Genomic DNA, 20,652 nt, shown 5'->3' on the forward strand with positions numbered 1-20,652 from the left:
CCCCTGTGGAGCCAGACAGGGGTGAGTTATTGTTTGGGGGAGCTCTTAAGGAAGAGAATTTCCCTGAAACTTTTCCTGACCCGTCTGTGGGGACTGCAGAAAATGGGAGTGAGGTGAAGGAGAGTGAACAGGAAAGGTGCTTGTCTGTAAGAGCCAGAGCAGCCCTTTGCCTGGGGAGAAGTTTGTTTCAGCTCCTGATGGCCAGGACCTGCCTGAGTGTGAAACCACTGGCTGTGCTCTGCAAGGGTCCAAAGCAGGCAGGGTAAAAGTTTCTCAGGAATTGGAAGTTGGTGCAAGTAAAGTGAAAACTATCAGGGAATGTGAGCAGCTCTGTGAGAACCAAGTAAAACAGCTGCACAGTCAGTCTCTGTAGGATGCAGGAGAGCACCAGCAATTCCCCATCTCCAGATGGTGGAAACACTTATATTCTCATACTGGACTCGACTTCTGATTCCATGGGGAGGCAGTAGTTGGAGGTGGAAGGACAAAGGAGCTGTGGTCCTGGTGGGCCAGTAAGGGATAAACAGGGATTCCTTCATGTGGATTCTGCGTCTGGGACTCACAAAACAACTCTCAGAAAGCAGTTTGGTTTGCAAATTTCCAGACTGGTGGGGGGGGGGGGGCGGCATCTCCCTGAGATCATCAATGGCCCAGCTCTTGTTAGAAGGGAGGGCACAGCCAGAGAGATCAGATTTCCACCCCAGGGGGCAAGAGAGAAGATTAGAACTTGATGGTGCTAAGAAAGGCCTCAGCCATTGAGCCGCAAAATACCAGATTCTCAAGGATGTTGCACAAAGGTTGTGGTCTACCAAAGAGCAACGTAAGTGTACAGTTGCAATGGGGTTGTTCTGTTACTCACGCTGACTGATGTAACCAAGGGGTGCTGCTACCAAAAGCTGTAGAATTGTACCATGTACTGAATGTTTGGAAAGAGCCATGTGACATGATGACATTGATGTAGAAGCATGAGTTGTATGTTGAAGGAGTCCGTAACTCTGAAATGTCACCATTGTTCCCTGTAACTAGTCTTGCAACCTCTGACATGAGGAGGAACATTCCAAACCTATTGTGTGGCATGGAAGGGGAAACTGAGGCACACAACCATTGTGGTGGTCTGGCTAAATGCCAAGGATGGAAGCATTTGTACCTTCCTTTACTGGACTGTATCTGAATTCCAAACATTGGCTGGAGCAGCTGTATGGACTGGTGGGCAGACAGGGCAGGGCCCAGCCCAGAAAAGAACTATTTGATCTGTTGGTGGTGCAGCATCTGTATGGGCTCTGCCTGCCCGACTTGAGAACGTGGCTGATGGACCAGAGACAGAAGCAGGGAGACCGACCAACCCAAGGGAACTAAAGGGACTTGCCCGGCTGCATCACATGAAAAGGGCCAATACCAAGCTCCTGAGTTGGAGCCTCCCCCAGGGAGGTGGTGCACATCAAGGGGAGCACTGAGGGTACAGCTGATGCCCAATCACAAGGGGAGGGCCCCAAACTTCCCCAGGTCACCGGCTGAGTGACCCCGCTCAGTTCGGTCTGGAAGGGGGGAGAGATGTGATGGAGTGGGGGATACCTGTGTGTGTGTGGGGGGCTCACAGAGGGTGTGGGGCTCCTGCTGAGGGTAACCCTGACGACCAGGTAACACCTTTGTACTGCAGACAAAGGGGGAGGTGGAGCCTGAGGGGTTTGAATTGGAACTGGGAGTTGGGAGCAGTTAGTCTGGGCTGGGAGAGAGAGAGAGACAAAGGAGGGGGCCAGGCCCCAGCTCTGGGGGCCCCTCGGGGCCTCCTCTCCCCAACATGGATGGGACTGGCTGTCTCTGCCGGCTGCACTGACTCCTCTGTACGACGCTGTGTCCTGTCGGCTAATAAACCCGCTGTTCTCCTGCTAAGTGAGAGACTCTCCTGCCTGCGGACGGGGTGCAGAGCTCGGGGGACCCCAGAACCCCCTCACACCGTCCCCCTGCCTCAGGCCCCGGGGCTCACCAGGCGACGGCAGATGGGTCTACCCCTTTCCCATTGCCCTCGGTTTCTGCGCGACGCCTCTCCCGCGGACGGGGCTTCACCTTCCTGTCCGGGTGGGTCCCCGCTGTTGAGCCCCGTTCTCACTGTCCTCCCGCCTCCGGGTCTTTCCTGTCCGGACGGGCGGGCTCCAGCCACACCTTATGGACGAGCCGACCGTTTCGAGCATGAGCGTTCGTGGGCAAGGACCTGCGTCATCAGACGCGTGTGTCTGACGGAGCGGGGCTGTGACCACGACAGCGTCTGCTCCAAAGTGTCTGCTAGTCTCCGAGGTGCCCCAGGACTTCTTGTTCGCGAAGACACAGACTAACGCGGCTGCCTCTCTGGTACAGCACAGCATCACCTTAACTCTGCCCTAGCTCAGGTGGATCTCAGGAAGCAGCTGTGATGGGGTTTGGGGTCCCCCAAGCTCTGCACCCTGTCCGCAGGCAGGAGAGTCTCTCGCTCGGCAGGAGAACAGCAGGTTTATTAGCCGACAGGACACAGTGTCGTACAGCGGAGTCAGTGCAGCCGGCAGAGACAGCCAGTCCCATCCATGCTGGGGAGAGGAGGCCCCGAGGGGCCCCCAGAGCTGGGGCCTGGCCCCCTCCTTTGTCTCCCTCTCTCTCTCCCAGCCCAGACCAACTGCTTCCAACTCCCAGTTCCAATTCACACCCCTCAGGCTCCACCTCCCACTTTGTCTGCAGCCCAGAGGGGTCAATGACGAGTTAGTCTGTGAGGTGCCCCAGGGCCGCTTGTTGTTCTCGAAGCGACGGACGGACGCGGCCGCCTCTGCGCTGCTCGGCTCCGGAAACGCGCCAGGGCGGCAGCCGCGTGGGTGGAGGTACCAGCCGAAGCAAAGAGCAGCCCAGGCGCGCTTGAGAGACGAGCGAAACGACGTATTCGGGGATGGGCTTTGGTGGCTCAGACCCACGTCTGCAGCCCACGGCCGCACCGGGACAGACTCCGCATTTGCGGCCCAGAGGCCCAGCGATTAAGCAGCAGCCCGGGAGCGCCGGGAAGGCGAGGAAGATGATTAATTCGGTGGTGCGCTTTGGTGGGGACACGCGGGGCGGTCCCACGTCCCACCGGTCCCCGCTTCGGCGTGGGGAGACGGTTTGCTGGGAGCCGCACCAGCCGTGGTTATCACCTGGGCCGGGTGCAAGGGCAGCGGGGGGCGGGCAGGCCCAGACACCCGCTTACCTAACAGCTGGCCGCCCACGTCTCTGCCGTTGGTGAGGGGGTGGATCATGGGGGTCTGAACAAGCCGAGAGGTTGGTCCAGGGGGGTGTTGCAGAGGCAGCCAGGTTTGAGCCTCACGACTTGGGGGTGGCGCTGTGGGGCACTGCAGGGATGTGTGGGGTGCGTGGGGACACCAGCCTTGGGGGAGGCGGTGCCATGGGGCACTGCAGGGATGTGTGGGGTGCGTGGGGACACCAGCCTTGGGGGAGGCGGTGCCGTGGGGCGCTGCAGGGATGGGGGACGCCAGCCTTGTGGGGGGTGGTGCCGTGGGGCGCTGCAGGGATGGGGGACGCCAGCCTTGTGGGGGGGCGGTGCCGTGGGGCACTGCAGGGATGGGGGACGCCAGCCTTGTGGGGGGTGGTGCCGTGGGGCGCTGCAGGGATGGGGGACGCCAGCCTTGTGGGGGGGCGGTGCCGTGGGGCGCTGCAGGGATGGGGGACGCCAGCCTTGTGGGGGGTGGTGCCGTGGGGCGCTGCAGGGATGGGGGACGCCAGCCTTGGGGGGGGGCGGTGCCGTGGGGCGCTGCAGGGATGGGGGACGCCAGCCTTGTGGGGGGAGGTGCCGTGGGGTGCTGCAGGGATGGGGGACGCCAGCCTTGGGGGGGGGCGGTGCCGTGGGGCGCTGCAGGGATGGGGGACGCCAGCCTTGTGGGGGGCAGTGCCGTGGGGCGCTGCAGGGATGGGGGACACCAGCCTTGTGGGGGGCCGTGCCGTGGGGCACTGCAGGGATGGGGGACACCAGCCTTGTGGGGGGGTGGTGCCGTGGGGCGCTGCAGGGATGGGGGGGTGCACGGGGACACCATCCTTCTGGGGCGGTGCCGTGGGGCGCCACAGGGATGGGGGCGCACAGGGACGCCAGCCGTGTGGGCTGGATGGGGGCGTGCAGAGACAGGCGTTTCAGGCTCGTTATCTCCCGTCACCGGTTTCCTGCTAACGAGACGCAGGGCCCAGGCGCAGAACCACTTCCCCCCCAGCTCCCCCCGGCCCAGCAGAGCAGAGCGCCAGGGCCTGGCCTGGGGGGAAACCACAGTGATGCAACCGTCCCACCCAGACCCACGGCGCCCCCCGGGGCCAGGAGCGCCGGCTCTGCCGTCTGTCCGCCCCGCCCCGTGGAAGCGCTGCAAACGGAGCCGGGCCCAGGGCCTGTCTCCTCGGCACGGTCTCCCCCAGCCCCCCCGCAGTCCGCCCCAGGGCCTCCGGAGGGCAGGGTGGGGGTTACGCTCTCCCAGGCTGGCGGTCGGGGAGCTGGGTCTCTCTGCGCACACCTGGTGAGTGCCGGGGGCACCAGCCTGAGTGTGTGTCAGTGCAATGGGTGGCTCAGTACGTGTGAAGCTGCTCGCACGAGGCTGCCTATGTTCAAACCTGCTTGCACCAGTGTGTGCGTACGTGCGTCTGCCTCCGTGGGTTCGTGTTTGCACAAGTCGTTGAATCCCTGCCAAGTGCGTGAAGCTGCTCGCACGAGGCTGCCCATGTTCAAATCTGCTTGCACTGGTGTGTGCGTGCATGCGTGACTCTACTTCCATGGGTTCGTGTTTGCACAAGTCGGTGAATCCCTGGCAAGTGCGTGAAGCTGCCCGCACGAGGCTGCCCATGTTCAAATCTGCTTGCACCAGTGTGTGCGTACGTGACTCTGCCTCTGTGGGTTCGTGTTTGCACAAGTCGGTGAATCCACGGGCAAGTGTGTGAAACTGCTCGCACAGATGTGTCTTTTGCACTTGGGTGTGAGCTTTTGCCTTCACAAAGGAGTTAATCTGCTTGTGCCGATTTGCACACCTGTGTGCAAAGGGAGCTTGTCTGTTCCACACTCACACACTGGTCCAACCAACCCAGCCGGAAGCGCTTGGATCTGGGTGTGCAGCCACCCGTCTGGGCCCCGGTGGAGCTCGGCCTGTGCCCCCTGCTCCACCCAGCTGCAGCCTGGCCCGGCACCAAGTCCAGCAGCCCTCTGTGCCTCAGTTTCCCCTTGCGGGGGCTGTGCCCAGGGCAGGGCGCCGCACGCAGCAGAAGCCCCCGGGAGGCGCCGAGCCTACGTGCGAGGTGGGCCGCCCCAGCTGTCGCCTCTGACGTCAGTCCCCCCCCCGGGGGGGCAGGAAATGGGTCCCGCCCCACGGCGCCATCACAGCTGCAGAAGGGCCTGTGGCCCCCGGCGCCATGGAGCCCCCGCTCGGCCTTGTCCTCCTGGTTCTCTGCTTTGGGGGTGAGCTGCCAGGGGGGGCACAATCTGGGGAGCCCCTTCCCTGGGGAACCTGCGTGGGGCAGGGAGGGAACGGGGTGTGGGGCAGGGAGGGAGAGACACACAGATGGAGGCGGGTTTGGGGGTGGCTGGCAGGGCCGATCTCTCGACCCACCTGTGTCACGGGCAGAGGGGCCTTCGCCCACGTCCTCCACCAACCAGACCTCCCCTCCCCGGCACGGGCGGGTTCGCGACGGGCACAGGCTCACCAGACACAGGTTCAGGGGACAGTCCTGGCTCCCACCCCCTGCTCTAACCACCAGCCCCCACTGCCCCCCCTGCGCCGGGGAGAGAACCTAGGAGTCCTGGCTCCCACCCCCTGCTCTAACCACCACCCCCACTGCCCTCCCAGCGCCGGGGAGAGAACCTAGGAGTCCTGGCTCCCGGCCCCTGCTCTAACCACCAGCCCCCACTGCCCCCCTGCGCCGGGGAGAGAGCCCAGGAGTCCTGGCTCCCACCCCCTGCTCTAACCACCAGCCCCCACTGCCCTCCCAGCACCAGGGAGAGAACCCAGGAGTCCTGGCTCCCACCCCCTGCTCTAACCACCAGCCCCCACTGCCCTCCCAGCGCCGGGGAGAGAACCCAGGAGTCCTGGCTCCCACCCCCTGCTCTAACCACCAGCCCCCACTGCCCTCCCAGCACCAGGGAGAGAACCCAGGAGTCCTGGCTCCCACCCCCTGCTCTAACCACCAGCCCCCACTGCCCTCCCAGCGCCGGGGAGAGAACCCAGGAGTCCTGGCTCCCACCCCCTGCTCTGACCACCAGCCCCCACTGCCCTCCCAGCGCCGGGGAGAGAACCCAGGAGTCCTGGCTCCCACCCCCTGCTCTAACCACCAGCCCCCACTGCCCTCCCAGCGCCGGGGAGAGAACCCAGGAGTCCTGGCTCCCACCCCCTGCTCTAACCACCAGCCCCCACTGCCCTCCCAGCGCCGGGGAGAGAACCCAGGAGTCCTGGCTCCCGCCCCCTGCTCTAACCGCCAGCCCCCACTGCCCTCCCAGCACCGGGGAGAGAACCCAGGAGTCCTGGCTCCCACCCCCTGCTCTGACCACCAGCCCCCACTGCCCTCCCAGCACCGGGGAGAGAACCCAGGAGTCCTGGCTCCCACCCCCTGCTCTGACCACCAGCCCCCACTGCCCTCCCAGCGCCGGGGAGAGAACCCAGGAGTCCTGGCTCCCAGCTCCAACCGCCAGCCCCCACTGCCCTCCCAGCGCTGGGGAGAGAACCCAGGAGTCCTGGCTCCCACCTCCTGCTCTAACCACCAGCCCCCACTGCCCTCCCAGCGCTGGGGAGAGAACCCAGGAGTCCTGGCTCCCACCTCCTGCTCTAACCACCAGCCCCCTCTGCCCTCCCAGCGCCGGGGAGAGAACCCAGGAGTCCTGGCTCCCAGCCCCCCTGCTCTAACCACCAGCCCCCACTGCCCCCCCAGCGCCGGGGAGAGAACCCAGGAGTCCTGGCTCCCACCCCCTGCTCTAACCACCAGCCCCCACTGCCCTCCCAGCGCCAAGGAGAGAACCCAGGAGTCCTGGCTCCCAGCCCCCTGCTCTAACCACCAGCCCCCACTGCCCTCCCAGCGCCGGGGAGAGAACCCAGGAGTCCTGGCTCCCACCCCCTGCTCTAACCACCAGCCCCCACTGCCCTCCCAGCACCAGGGAGAGAACCCAGGAGTCCTGGCTCCCACCCCCTGCTCTAACCACCAGCCCCCACTGCCCTCCCAGCGCCGGGGAGAGAACCCAGGAGTCCTGGCTCCCACCCCCTGCTCTGACCACCAGCCCCCACTGCCCTCCCAGCGCCGGGGAGAGAACCCAGGAGTCCTGGCTCCCACCCCCTGCTCTAACCACCAGCCCCCACTGCCCTCCCAGCGCCGGGGAGAGAACCCAGGAGTCCTGGCTCCCACCCCCTGCTCTAACCACCAGCCCCCACTGCCCTCCCAGCGCCGGGGAGAGAACCCAGGAGTCCTGGCTCCCGCCCCCTGCTCTAACCACCAGCCCCCACTGCCCTCCCAGCGCCGGGGAGAGAACCCAGGAGTCCTGGCTCCCACCCCCTGCTCTAACCGCCAGCCCCCACTGCCCTCCCAGCACCGGGGAGAGAACCCAGGAGTCCTGGCTCCCACCCCCTGCTCTGACCACCAGCCCCCACTGCCCTCCCAGCACCGGGGAGAGAACCCAGGAGTCCTGGCTCCCACCCCCTGCTCTGACCACCAGCCCCCACTGCCCTCCCAGCGCCGGGGAGAGAACCCAGGAGTCCTGGCTCCCAGCTCCAACCGCCAGCCCCCACTGCCCTCCCAGCGCTGGGGAGAGAACCCAGGAGTCCTGGCTCCCACCTCCTGCTCTAACCACCAGCCCCCACTGCCCTCCCAGCGCTGGGGAGAGAACCCAGGAGTCCTGGCTCCCACCTCCTGCTCTAACCACCAGCCCCCTCTGCCCTCCCAGCGCCGGGGAGAGAACCCAGGAGTCCTGGCTCCCAGCCCCCCTGCTCTAACCACCAGCCCCCACTGCCCCCCCAGCGCCGGGGAGAGAACCCAGGAGTCCTGGCTCCCACCCCCTGCTCTAACCACCAGCCCCCACTGCCCTCCCAGCGCCAAGGAGAGAACCCAGGAGTCCTGGCTCCCAGCCCCCTGCTCTAACCACCAGCCCCCACTGCCCTCCCAGCGCCGGGGAGAGAACCCAGGAGTCCTGGCTCCCACCCCCTGCTCTAACCACCAGCCCCCTCTGCCCTCCCAGTGCCGGGGAGAGAACCCAGGAGTCCTGGCTCCCGGCCCTGTCTCACTGCTGTGGCGGTGTCTGTGGGTGCGGAGCCGCTGGGTGGGTTTGACCCTTCACCCCGCTCCTCACAGGAGCCCTGGCCGGGCCACCCCAGCTGAGCCAGCTGTCCCCAACCCACACGGTGGACGAGACAATCCCACGGCTCCGCTGCCAGATGTCGGGCGGCGACATCACCAGCCACGTGCTGTCCTGGTACCACCAGCCCCCCGGGCAGGGCCCCGTCTTCCTGCTAAGCCACCGGGCCGGGGAGAGAAAGCCCAGCTACGGGCCGGGCATCTCGGAGCGCTTCATCGCCCACCTGGAGCGCGACACCAACACCTTCAGCCTCACCATCGGCAACGTGAACGCCGCCGACGCCGGCACCTACTACTGTGCCGTCTGGTACGCCGGGCACTACCGCTTCGGAGAGGGCACCCGCCTCCTGCTGCCGGGTGAGGTCACGACGGACGGTGCGCGGGGGGTCGATCTAGAACCGGCCCCGACCGGAGGTGTTCTACAGCCGTCACGTAGGCAGGCCCAAAGGGGCCCGTGTTGGATCTAGAACCCATTCCAGAACACGAGCTAGAATGGGGAAGTCTAGATTGGCCCCAATAAAGGGTTGCCCGGTCTAGAGTTTGCCATGTCTAGATTTAGAACATCACAGACGGGGGGGGGGGAAATTAAATCGATCTAGAACCTGTACTAAACTGATCTGGACCATGCTTGCTCAATGATCTAGAGCTTGTGCTGACTACAATGGGTCTAGAACCTGCAGCACTGCTAGAAACCTTTCATGATGCTCTAGATCAGAGCCTCAGAGGTGCCCCAAAGAAGATATGTGGGTCGTGCCTAGGGTTCATCTAGAACACAACAACCTAGAACCAGTCCTCCGGGATCCACCTCAAACACAGGTCATGGTGCAGATCTAGAACCCATCCCGTTTCAATCCAGAGAGCGAGCAGACCCACTGCGGATCAGATCTACAGCTACACGCCGAGACCTGGGTGGGAAAGGGTTCTCTGTTCTAGATCTGGGTGGGAAATGGGGCAGTTAGGGCATGGGGCAGATCCAGAACCCATCCCAGTCCAATCTAGAGAGTGAGCAGAGCCCCTCCGGGTCAGATCTAGAACCTGTCCAGAGAAGATCCAGGGAGTTCTAGATCTGAGCGGGAAAGGGAGTGGTTCTGTGCCTGGAGTGGGAGGAAGGCATGGTGTGGATCTAGAATTCAATCTAGTGAGCAGAGCCCCCCCGGTCAGATCTAGAACTTGCCCGTAGATCTGGGGGTCGGATCTAGAACCCATCCGAATTATGAACCTGCCCGGATAATTAAGGTAGGTTCTAGATCCGACCCAGGGCCCCCAGCCTGAGCCTCGAACGTGCCCCAATCAAACGATGTTCTAGATCGGGGCGGGAAAGGGGGCGGTTCTGTGCCTGGGGCGTGGTGCAGATCTAGAACCCGTCCCGATTCAATCCAGAGGGCGGGCCGGACCTAGAACCTGCCCTGAGCATCTCCCCATCCGGTTGCAGGCGACGCGGAGCCGAAGCGGCGGCCGGAGGTGGCGGTGCTGGGCCCGGTGCCGGCGGCCCGCCCGGCCTTCCTGTGCCTGGCGTGGGGGTTCTTCCCGCCTCTGGTCCGGCTGCGCTGGCAGGTGGGCGGGCGGGAGCCGGGCCCGGGGGAGGTGGCCCTGCTGGCAGACGGCCAGAGGGAGCCTGGGGCCGCCGGACTGCTCGTCCTCCCGGCGGAGGCCTGGCTGGCTGGCGCCCACGTGACCTGCCGAGTGGAGCACGAGTCGCAGGCCCAGGAGGGCAGCCAGGAGATCAAAGGGGCCGGGCGCCCAGGTGAGACCCCCCCCTGAGCCCCCCAGCCCCCCAGGGCCTGCCCCCCAGATTTGACCCCCACTTCGCCTCTCCCCTCCAGGCTGCTCACGTCCCACTGGAGACCTGGTCTTGCCCCTGGATGGTGCCCTCGGCGACGGCACAGCGGAGACCAGTGCCCCCCGGAGGGCTGGTATGGGACCCCCAAAGGGGGGGGCTGCTGGGGGGGGGGGCTGCTGCCTCTGGGGTCCCCTAACTGTGCCCTCTCTCTGCAGGGGCCCCCAGCCTGGGCCGGATCCTGCAAACAGCCTGGCACTGCTACCTGGGCTCACTGGCCGCCAGCAGCCTCTACAGCCTGGGGGTCTCCCTCCTGCTGGTGCGGCGGGGACCCTGGCGTCCGGGGCCTGCCCCTCCCCCGCAAGAACCCCTTCAGAGAGCTGAGAGGAGACGCCGCCTCGCATGAGGGCCAGGAAGGGGGGTGACCCCCTGCTCTGAACCCTGAGCCACCCACTCCGAGCCCTCGGCCCCCCAGAGGCGGCACCTGGTACCCCCACCCCGCAACTTCAATAAAGCCTTTGAGAAACCACCAGAGCGTGTGCAGTGGGGACCCTCTCCCTGGCGCTGGGAGGGCAGTGGGGGCTGGTGGTTAGAGCAGGGGGCGGGAGCCAGGACTCCTGGGTTCTCTCCCCGGCGCTGGGAGGGCAGTGGGGGCTGGTGGTTAGAGCAGGGGGTGGGAGCCAGGACTCCTGGGTTCTCTCCCCGGCGCTGGGAGGGCAGTGGGGGCTGGTGGTTAGAGCAGGGGCCGGGAGCCAGGACTCCTGGGTTCTCTCCCCGGTGCTGGGAGGGCAGTGGGGGCTGGTGGTTAGAGCAGGGGGTGGAGCCAGGACTCCTGGGTTCTCTCCCCGGCGCTGGGAGGCAGTGGGGGCTGGTGGTTAGAGCAGGGGGTGGGAGCCAGGACTCCTGGGTTCTCTCCCCGGCACTGGGAGGGCAGTGGGGGCTGGTGGTTAGAGCAGGGGGTGGGAGCCAGGACTCCTGGGTTCTCTCCCCGGCGCTGGGAGGGCAGTGGGGGCTGGTGGTTAGAGCAGGGGGTGGGAGCCAGGACTCCTGGGTTCTCTCCCCGGCGCTGGGAGGGCAGTGGGGGCTGGTGGTTAGAGCAGGGGCCGGGAGCCAGGACTCCTGGGTTCTCTCCCCGGTGCTGGGAGGGCAGTGGGGGCTGGTGGTTAGAGCAGGGGGTGGAGCCAGGACTCCTGGGTTCTCTCCCCGGCGCTGGGAGGGCAGTGGGGGCTGATGGTTAGAGCAGGGGGTGGAGCCAGGACTCCTGGGTTCTCTCCCCGGCGCTGGGAGGGCAGTGGGGGCTGGTGGTTAGAGCAGGGGCCGGGAGCCAGGACTCCTGGGTTCTCTCCCCGGCGCTGGGAGGCCCACAGGGCCCAGGGGTTGCGGGTGGTGGGGGCCATAGGAGACACCGAACTCCAGTCTGCTCCTGCCCCACGTCCCTCCCTGGGGCGAAGTCCCTGCAGCTGTTAATGTTTAACCCAACTGTCCCCCTCTCCCCGACCCCAACTTGCAGCGCCCCCCGCCCAGTAGGTGCCGTGGGGCTGGAGGGAGCCCCCCCGGGACACGGGGTGCTGTCTGTGGGGGGACGGGAGCCGGCGGGGAGGGGACATTTCCCTGGCCCCGCCCCAGATAACAGGCCCTTATCTGTGGTGAGCGGGGACAGGGGTCAGGGCCGGGAGAGTGGGGATGGGCCCCCAGCGAGCGCTGCGCCTCGTCCTGCCGGCGGTGGCCTTCCTCGGCCTCCTCTTCCTCTCCGGCCTCCGGCTCCGTGAGTCACCCCCCAGGCCCAGCCAGCCACATCCCGCCCCACCTCTGATCGACACAGGCTGCCCCGTACCCTCACGCCACCGAGCCCCCGTAACCCCCATGCTGGGCACGGGGAGGGGATTGTGCGTGCCCGTGTGACACAGGCGCGGGAGTTCGTGCACGGCCTTGGGGGGCGCCAGCCATAGAGCTGGGCGGGGGGAGAGGGTTGCACGCACACGAGGACGTGCCTGACAGGTTACAGCGAGTGTGTGTTTTCACATGTGTGCAAGGAGGGATTTGCACAAACGTCGTGTGCCTCTGGCTTCTACCTGGCTCTGCGCCCCCATGTTCGTACGGGGCTTTGCGTGGGTCACGTGTGTTCTTCGCACGCCGGCTGCACTGCCATACCCCCCACGTCTGCAGGCCACGAGCCGTGCGAGCCTGGGACGTGTGTGTGCCAGGAGTGTCCTTAGTGTGGAGCGGGGGGTCACGCGTGTCACTGGCGTGTCTGTCTGTCCGCGTCGCTCAGCACTGCCCTTCCCTCCACGGCACAGCAGAGCTGCAGCTCTCAGCCTGCGTTGCTGGCGGGCGGCCCTGTGGCTGGCTCGGGGGCAGAGGGGAGACGGCCCTGGTCGGACAAGACAGGAAGGTGAGACACACACCCCCACGCCCCTTTCCACCTGCCCCACTTCCTGCCCCTTCGCGCCCCACATACACCCTGCCTGTGCGTCTCCTCCGCAGCCCAGCAGCTCCCTCCGGCTCCTTCCCCAGCTCCGGACCCCACAGCCGAGCCCGGCCCCCGGCTGCCCGGGCCAGGACTTCCAGATCGGCCGCCTGATGGGAGCCTTCCGGGAGTGCGTGCACCCCGACGGGGAAATCCTCCTGCAGGAGTATCTGGCCGGCTGGAAAGAACTGATCAAGTGAGTCTAGTGTTATACTCTGCTGCCCCGCCCCAGAGGTGGGCGCATCTCAGTGCTGGGCAAGGGGTCCCCGTGTCACCAGCCGCCCTGCCCCAGAGCTGGACGCACCTCGGTGCCGGACGAGGGGTCCCTGTGTCACCGGCCGCCCCGCCCCAGAGCTGGGCGCATCTCGGCACCAGGCGAGGGGTCCCCATGTCCCCGGCCGCCCCACCCCAGAGCTGGGCGCATCTTGGTGCCGGGCGAGGGGTCCCCGTGTCACCCACCGCCCCGCCCCAGAGCTGGGCGCATCTCGGCGCCGGGCGAGGGGTCCCCGTGTCACCGGCCGCCCCACCCCAGAGGTGGGCGCATCTTGGCGCTGGGCAAGGGGTCCCTGTGTCACCGACCGCCCCGCCCCAGAGCTGGGCACACTGTGACGCCGGGCGAGGGGTCCCCGTGTCACCGACCGCCCCGCCCCAGAGGTAGATGCATCTCGGCGCCAGGCGAGGGGTCCCCATGTCCCCGGCCGCCCCACCCCAGAGGTGGGCGCATCTCGGTGCCGGGCGAGGGGTCCCCGTGTCACCGACCGCCCCGCCCCAGAGCTGGGCGCACCGTGGCGCCGGGCCGGAGCTCAGCCGTCCCCTCTCTCCCGCAGGCTGATCGACGCGCTGGGGGCCGCCTTCGGGCTGCTGGCCCGGGAGACGCGTGCGAAGGTGGCTGTGATGCAGGCCCACCGCTCGGGGCCGCACGCGCCTCACTACCGCACCCTGCAGGGGATGGTGGCCTTCGAGCTGCGCCAGGGGCTGGTGGGGCTGCGGGCGCTGCCCCCCACCCAGCCCCCCTCGGGCTGCCGGACTCTGCTGCGCCTGCACCGGGCCCTGCAGTGGCTGAAGCTCTTCCTGGCCATGCTGGGCCGCAGCCGGCCGGGCGAGGACCCCTCCGAGCTGTGCGCCGCGGCTTACCGGGTGGCCCTGGCCCACTACCACAGCTGGTGGGTGCAGCAGGCGGCTGCGCTGGCCTTCCTGGCTCTGCCCTCGCGCTCCCAGCTGCTGGGGCTGGTGTGCGCCCCCAGGGAGCCCGAGGCCCAGGCCGTGCTGCTGAGCACCGCCAGCGCCCTGGGCCGGGTCTACAACCTCACCCAGCAGGTCTACGCCAGCCGGGGCCTCCTGGACCTGCCCTGAGCCGGGGCCGAGCCACCGGCCCGCGGGCGGAGCGAAGTTTTTCTCGGCGCGGCCGCCACCGCCCGGCTTTGGAACCGGAGGGACCTGAGCGGGAACCGGCCGCGGCCTCACCCAGCGCCCACCCGGGCCCGACGGGCGCCCCCCGCGTGCGGGACAGGAGGGCGCAGCCGGGGTCTCGTCGGGGCGGGGGGCCCCCAACGCAGGACAGAGGGCAGGTCCCCGGTGCGGAGTGACCCAGGGACTTGGCCGAGCGGGAGTTCGTCGGCTGCAGCCGGCGCCGTGATCGGTGGGATGGTGTTAACAATTTCTCTCCCGTCCTCCTCTGCCTTTTCATGGGGACCCTTTCGCCACTGACGGCCGGGCCCGGCGCGCTCCTGGGGGTGGGGTGGGAGGTGCCCGCTGGCCTGGGGAGAACTGGGGTGACTCTCGCGGGCTGGCACGGGGGCAGGAGTGGTCTGGGGCCGGACCATGGAGGCCCCCAGCGTCTGGGCTGTCAGCGGCCCTGGCTCTGAGCAACTCACCCTGAGTTGGTTCTCTAGCGGAGCAGGGAATGGGGCAGGGCCTGTCCCCTTTATGGGCACCGGCTCTCCTGGCCCAGGGCAGGACTGGCTGGCTCAGGGGGCAGGGAATGGGCCGGGGTTCTCCTGCTGGCCCAGCCGAGGGGCCGGGCGCTGGGTGGGGCTCTGGGACCCCAGGGGTTCGGGGCCAGGCACTGGGCGGGGCTCTGGGACCCCGGGGGTTCGGGGCCGGGCGCTGGGCGGGGCTCTGGGACCCCGGGGGTTCGGGGCCGGGCGCTGGGCGGGGCTCTGGGACCCCGGGGGTTCGGGGCCGGGCGCTGGGCGGGGCTCTGGGAGCCCGGGGGTTTGGGGCCGGGTGATGGGTGGTGCTCTGGGACCCTGGGGGTTCGGGGCTGGGCGCTGGGCGGGGTTCTGGGACCCCGGGAGTTCGGGGCCGGGCGCTGGGCGGGGCTCTGGGACCCCGGGCGTTCGGGGCCGGGCGCTGGGCGGGGCTCTGGGACCCCGGGTGTTCGGGGCCGGGCGCTGGGCGGGGCTCTGGGACCCCGGGGGTTCGGGGCCGGGCGCTGGGTGGGGTTCTGGGACCCCAGGGGTTCGGGGCCGGAAGCTGGGTTGTCTCCCAGGCCAGGGGCTTGGATGAGCGTCTGGCTCCCAGGTGCTGGAGTTTGATATTTCTCACCCCGCTCGCGGGGGCTGCACTGCCCTGTGGGGCCTCCAGACCCCCAGTTCCTGGCAGCTGTGCCTGGGGGTCCTTGACCCCTCTGCCCCCCAAGTGTGGGGCTGTGTCCTGGGCTCACCCTGGAAAATCCCCAAACCTGCTGCCCCCCAAGTGTGGGGCTGTGTTCTGGGCTCACCCTGGGATCCCCAAACCTGCTGCCCCCCCAAGTGTGGGGCTGTGCCCTGGGCTCACCCTGGGATCCCCAAACCTGCTGCCCCCCCAAGTGTGGGGCTGTCCACTGGGCTCACCCTGGGGATCCCCAAACCTGCTGCCCCCCCAAGTGTGGGGCTGTGTCCTGGGCTCACCCTGGGGATCCCCAAACCTGCTGCCCCCCCAAGTGTGGGGCTGTGCCCTGGGCTCACCCTGGGGATCCCCAAACCTGCTGCCCCCCAAGTGTGGGGCTGTGCCCTGGGCTCACCCTGGGGATCCCCAAACCTGCTGCCCCCCCAAGTGTGGGGCTGTGTCCTGGGCTCACCCTGGGATCCCCAAACCTGCTGCCCCCCCAACTGTGGAGCTGGGGCAGGGACTCAGGGTACACACGGGGGGGGAGGGGCTGACACAGACACCAGTGGGTTGGGCGGTGACATCACTGTGACGCGATGACGTCAGAGCCCCTGCAGTGACGTCACAACAATGCCAGGCCAGGGTTGTGATGTCACACCGGTCCCCGGCGGGACAACGGTGACATCACAACCGAGAGACGATGTCGTCATTCTGGAACGCCCGGTGCCCTCAGGGCCGCAGCCAATGACGCCAGCGCCACTGATTGCGGGTTGGGGCCGCCCCCCGGCAGCCACGCTGCCGTAAGGCGTCCCGGCAACTGCCGTAAATTCGCTTATGGACCGCAAGCCGTTAAGCAACACGAGAGCGCGTCGCAAAGAGGGGCAGGCGGCCGCGCCGCCGTCAAGCAGCGCCACCTTGGGTGTCATAAAGGAATTGCCGTGTTGCCGTAAAGCAAAGCCCCCACGCTGTCGCAAAGCGCGACGTTCCAGGGGGGTGGGGCTACCGTAAAGCACGCCTCAGGTAGGGTGCCGTAAAGCACAGCCCCCCTCCCGCGGACTGCCGTAAAGTCGCTCTCCTCTCCCCTTCCCCACACGCTGCCGTCAAGTGAAGCCGGACGGGGCCAGCGGTCGCAAAATCGCCTCGCCACGCCGTAAAGCGCCCGGGGGTTGGCGACAGTGTCGCGCGAGGCCGGCGGGGCGATGGCGGCGCTGGCGGTGCTGAGCCCCCTGGGGGGAGCCCCGGACTGGGCGGGGCGGAGCCTGAGCACCGGGGTGCGCCGGGGGCGGGGCATCTGGGGGAGCTGGGGCGGGGGCACTGGGGGAGCTGGGGCGGGAGGCGCCGGGGCACTGGGGCGGGGGCACTGGGGGCTCTGGTGCGGGAGACGCTGGGGGAGCTGGGGCGGGGGGCGCTGGGGGCACTGGGGCGGGGGGCACTGGGAGCTCTGGTGCGGGAGACGCTGGGGGAGCTGGGGCGGGGGGCGCTGGTGCGGGAGACGCTGGGGGAGCTGGTGCGGGAGACGCTGGGGGAGCTGGGGCGGGGGGCGCTGGGGGAGCTGGTGCGGGAGACGCTGGGGGAGCTGGTGCGGGAGACGCTGGGGGAGCTGGGGCGGGGGGCGCTGGGGCGGGAGACACTGGGGGAGCTGGGGCAGGGGGCGCTGGGGGCACTGGGGCGGGGGGCGCTGGGGCGGGAGACACTGGGGGAGCTAGGGCGGGGGCACTGGGGGGCGCTGGGGCGGGAGGCGCTGGGGGAGCGGGGGCGGGAGGCACTGGGGTGGGAGGTGGTGGGGGCAGGAGACACTGGGGGAACTGGGGGGCTATGGTGGGAGGCGCTGGCGCGGGAGGCACTGGGGGAAGTGGGGGTGCTGGGGTGTGGGAAGGCACTGGGGGAAGTGGCTGTGGGTGCGGGAGGCACTGGGGGAAGTGGCTGTGGGTGCGGGAGGCGCTGGGGCGGGAGGCGCTGGTGGGGCTGGGGTGGGAGGTAGTGGGGGGGTGGGGGCAGGAGACACTGGGGGAACTGGGGGGGCTATGGTGGGAGGCGCTGGCGCAGGAGGCACTGGGGGAAGTGGAGGTGCTGGGGTGTGGGAAGGCACTGGGGGAAGTGGCTGTGGGTGCGGGAGGCACTGGGGGAAGTGGCTGTGGGTGCGGGAGGCGCTGGGGCGGGAGGCGCTGGTGGGGCTGGGGTGGGAGGCACTGGGGTGGGAGGTGGTGGGGGCAGGAGACACTGGGGGAACTGGGGGGCTATGGTGGGAGGCGCTGGCGCGGGAGGCACTGGGGGAAGTGGGGGTGCTGGGGTGTGGGAAGGCACTGGGGGAAGTGGCTGTGGGTGTGGGAAGGCACTGGGGGAAGTGGCTGTGGGTGCGGGAGGCGCTGGGGCGGGAGGCGCTGGTGGGGCTGGGGTGGGAGGTAGTGGGGGGGTGGGGGCAGGAGACACTGGGGGAACTGGGGGGGCTATGGTGGGAGGCGCTGGCGCAGGAGGCACTGGGGGAAGTGGAGGTGCTGGGGTGTGGGAAGGCACTGGGGGAAGTGGCTGTGGGTGCGGGAGGCACTGGGGGAAGTGGCTGTGGGTGCGGGAGGCGCTGGGGCGGGAGGCGCTGGTGGGGCTGGGGTGGGAACACACTGGCAGCTCTCTCACCCCCGTATCCCCCCAGACGACCATCATGGCGGTGGAGTTCGACGGGGGGGTCGTTATCGGGGCCGACTCCAGGACCACCACGGGGTGAGTGGGGGCTGTGTGGGGGCAGGGCCCCCCTGTGGCGGGGGGAGGCTCCATAGGTGCCCAAGCTCTGACCCCGCCTCTTGCAGCTCCTACATCGCCAACCGGGTGACGGACAAACTGACGCCCATCCACGACCGCATCTTCTGCTGCCGCTCCGGCTCCGCCGCCGACACCCAGGCCGTGGCCGATGCCGTGGCCTACCAGCTGGGCTTCCACAGGTCCTGCCCCACGCCGCCCACCCCACCTCTTCCCTGCCCCTGAGGCAGCCAGCCCTGCCCTGAGCCGGGGGGAGCCGGCGCCCCTAGAGGGGCCAGGCCCTGCCCCATTCCCTGCCCCTGAGCCAGCCAGTCCTGCCCTGGGCCGGGGGGAGCCGGCGCCCCTAGAGGGGCCAGGCCCTGCCCCATTCCCTGCCCCTGAGCCAGCCAGCCCTGCCCTGGGCCGGGGGGAGCCGGCGCCCCTAGAGGGGCCAGGCCCTGCCCCACTCCCACCCCCTGAGCCAGCCAGTCCTGCCCTGGGCCGGGAGGAGCCGGCGCCCCGAGAGGGACCAGGCCCTGCCCCATTCCCACCCCCTGAGCCAGCCAGCCCTGCCCTGGGTCGGGGGGAGCCGGCGCCCCTGGAGGGGCCAGGCCCTGCCCCACTCCCACCCTCTGAGCCAGCCAGTCCTGCCCAGGGGCTGGCGCCCCCTGACTGCGGTTCACTACCCCCACAGCATCGAGCTGGACGAGCCGCCCCTGGTGCACACGGCTGCCAACCTCTTCAAGGAGATGTGTTACCGCTACCGCGAGGACCTCACCGCTGGCATCATCGTCGCTGGCTGGGACCGACGCAAGGGGGGGCAGGTGAGTGGTGCTGCCCTGGGGCTCAGCATGGCTGCTGTTGTGTGGGGCATGCCCCTGGGGTCTGTGTCCCCGGCCGCCCCGCCCCAGAGGTGGGCGCATCTCGGCGCTGGGCGAGGGGTCCCCGTGTCACCGGCCGCCCCGCCCCAGAGGTGGGCGTATCTCAGCGTTGGGCGAGGGGTCCCAGTGTCACCGGCCGCCCCGCCCCAGAGGTGGGCGCATCTCAGCGTTGGGCGAGGGGTCCCTGTGTCACCGGCCGCCCCGCCCCAGAGGTGGGCGCATCTCAGCACCGGGCGAGGGGTCCCTGTGTCACCGGCCGCCCCGCCCCAGAGGTGGGCGCATCTCGGCGCCGGGCGAGGGGTCCCTGTGTCACTGGCTGCCCCGCCCCAGAGGTGGGCGCATCTCGGCGCCGGGCGTGGGGTCCCTCTCACCCCCCCCCGCCCACTCTCCTACCAGGTGTTCTCGGTGCCCATGGGTGGCATGATGGTCCGCCAGCCCTTCGCGGTGGGCGGCTCCGGCAGCTCCTACATCTACGGCTTCGTCGACGCCTCCTACAAGCCGGGCATGAGCCAGGATGAGTGTCTGCGCTTCACAGCCAATGGTGGGTCCCCGGCAGCCTGCGGGGGGGGGTGGGGACCCAGGCATCCGGGCCCTGCTCCTCCCCCTCACCCCTCTCTGCTCTCCCCTGGCAGCGCTGGCTCTGGCCATGGACCGCGACGGCTCCAGCGGGGGCGTGATCCGCCTGGCTGCCATCACCAAGCAGGGCGTGGAGCGCCAGACCATCCTGGGGGACCAGCTGCCTCGCTTCGCCGCCGCCTGAGGGGCCCCAGCGTCCTGCCCCCCATTAAACCTGCAGCCTGCAACGTCTCCCTCGTTTCTTTGCCCAGCGCCGTGGGGAGGGGCCTCAGAGCCGGGAGCCAGGACTCTCCTGGGTTCTCTCCCCAGCGCTGGGAGGGCAGTGGGGGCTGGTGGTTAGAGCAGGGCCCGGGAGCCAGGACTCTCCTGGGTTCTCTCCCCGGCGCTGGGAGGGCAGTGGGGGCTGGTGGTTAGAGCAGGGGGCGGGAGCCAGGACTCCTGGGTTCTCTCCCCGGTGCTGGGAGGGCAGTGGGGGCTGGTGGTTAGAGCAGAGGACGGGAGCCAGGACTCCTGGGTTCTCTCCCCGGTGCTGGGGGGCAGTGGGGGCTGGTGGGCAGAGCAGGGGCCGGGAGCCAGGACTCCTGGGTTCTCTCCCCGGTGCTGGGGGGCAGTGGGGGCTGGTGGGCAGAGCAGAGGACGGGAGCCAGGACTCCTGGGTTCTCTCCCCGGTGCTGGGGGGCAGTGGGGGCTGGTGGGCAGAGCAGAGGACGGGAGCCAGGACTCCTGGGTTCTCTCCCCGGTGCTGGGGGGCAGTGGGGGCTGGTGGGCAGAGCAGGGGCCGGGAGCCAGGACTCCTGGGTTCTCTCCCCGGTGCTGGGGGGCAGTGGGGGCTGGGGGTTAGAGTGGGGGGGGGGGGCGGGAGCCAGGACTCCTGGGTTCTCTCCCTGGTGCTGGGGGGCAGTGGGGGCTGGGGATTAGAGCAGGGGGTGGGAGCCAGGACTCCTGGGTTCTCTTCCCGGTGCTGGGGGGCAGTGGGGGCTGGGGGTTAGAGCAGGGGGTGGGGCTGGGAGCCAGGACTCCTGGGTTCTGCTGGTTCTTACTTGCAGCCCGTGGGTGGGGAGGCCTCTCCCAGTGTGTGCCCCTGCCTAGGGCTGTGGGGTCGCTGCCAGCAGCGAGTGGGGTGGGGTGGGGCTGGACGGGGGCTGGTTGCAGCTGGTGCTGCTGGATTGTGCCTGGTGGCTGGTGCCCCACCTCAGAGTCACTGGGCTGCCCTGTAGGGCAGAGCGGGTCACCCCCCCCCCCCCCCCCCCGGTTCTGACCCCAACCTCCCTCGGGCTCCCTGTTTCCAGTTCCCCCAGGGCCCGGGCCTGCTGCAGCGCTGG

The 20,652-nt window shown here is 68.5% G+C and overlaps 3 protein-coding genes across 3 annotated transcripts; all 3 read left to right on the top strand.

The window, feature by feature from the left end:
* Nucleotides 1-782: 782 nt before the first annotated feature.
* Nucleotides 783-10,071, top strand: LOC142005619 (immunoglobulin lambda-1 light chain-like). The gene is made up of 3 exons (XM_074982898.1): nucleotides 783-820; nucleotides 8,308-8,667; nucleotides 9,743-10,071. The coding sequence occupies exons 2-3, from the start codon at nucleotides 8,391-8,393 to the stop codon at nucleotides 10,069-10,071; spliced, it is 606 nt and encodes a 201-aa protein (XP_074838999.1). The 5' UTR covers nucleotides 783-820; nucleotides 8,308-8,390.
* Nucleotides 10,072-11,770: 1,699 nt separating this feature from the next.
* GLTPD2 (glycolipid transfer protein domain containing 2) lies at nucleotides 11,771-13,907 on the top strand. Its single transcript, XM_074982907.1, has 4 exons — nucleotides 11,771-11,852; nucleotides 12,385-12,554; nucleotides 12,617-12,750; nucleotides 13,382-13,907. The coding sequence occupies exons 1-4, from the start codon at nucleotides 11,771-11,773 to the stop codon at nucleotides 13,905-13,907; spliced, it is 912 nt and encodes a 303-aa protein (XP_074839008.1).
* Nucleotides 13,908-16,258: 2,351 nt separating this feature from the next.
* Nucleotides 16,259-19,557, top strand: PSMB6 (proteasome 20S subunit beta 6). Its single transcript, XM_074982912.1, has 6 exons — nucleotides 16,259-16,414; nucleotides 17,791-17,858; nucleotides 17,945-18,076; nucleotides 18,568-18,697; nucleotides 19,151-19,295; nucleotides 19,387-19,557. The coding sequence occupies exons 1-6, from the start codon at nucleotides 16,343-16,345 to the stop codon at nucleotides 19,512-19,514; spliced, it is 675 nt and encodes a 224-aa protein (XP_074839013.1). The 5' UTR covers nucleotides 16,259-16,342; the 3' UTR covers nucleotides 19,515-19,557.
* The last annotated feature ends 1,095 nt before the right edge of the window (nucleotides 19,558-20,652 follow it).

The sequence above is a fragment of the Carettochelys insculpta genome, chromosome 34 (assembly GCF_033958435.1).
Source record: "Carettochelys insculpta isolate YL-2023 chromosome 34, ASM3395843v1, whole genome shotgun sequence".
NCBI lineage: Eukaryota > Metazoa > Chordata > Testudines > Carettochelyidae > Carettochelys > Carettochelys insculpta.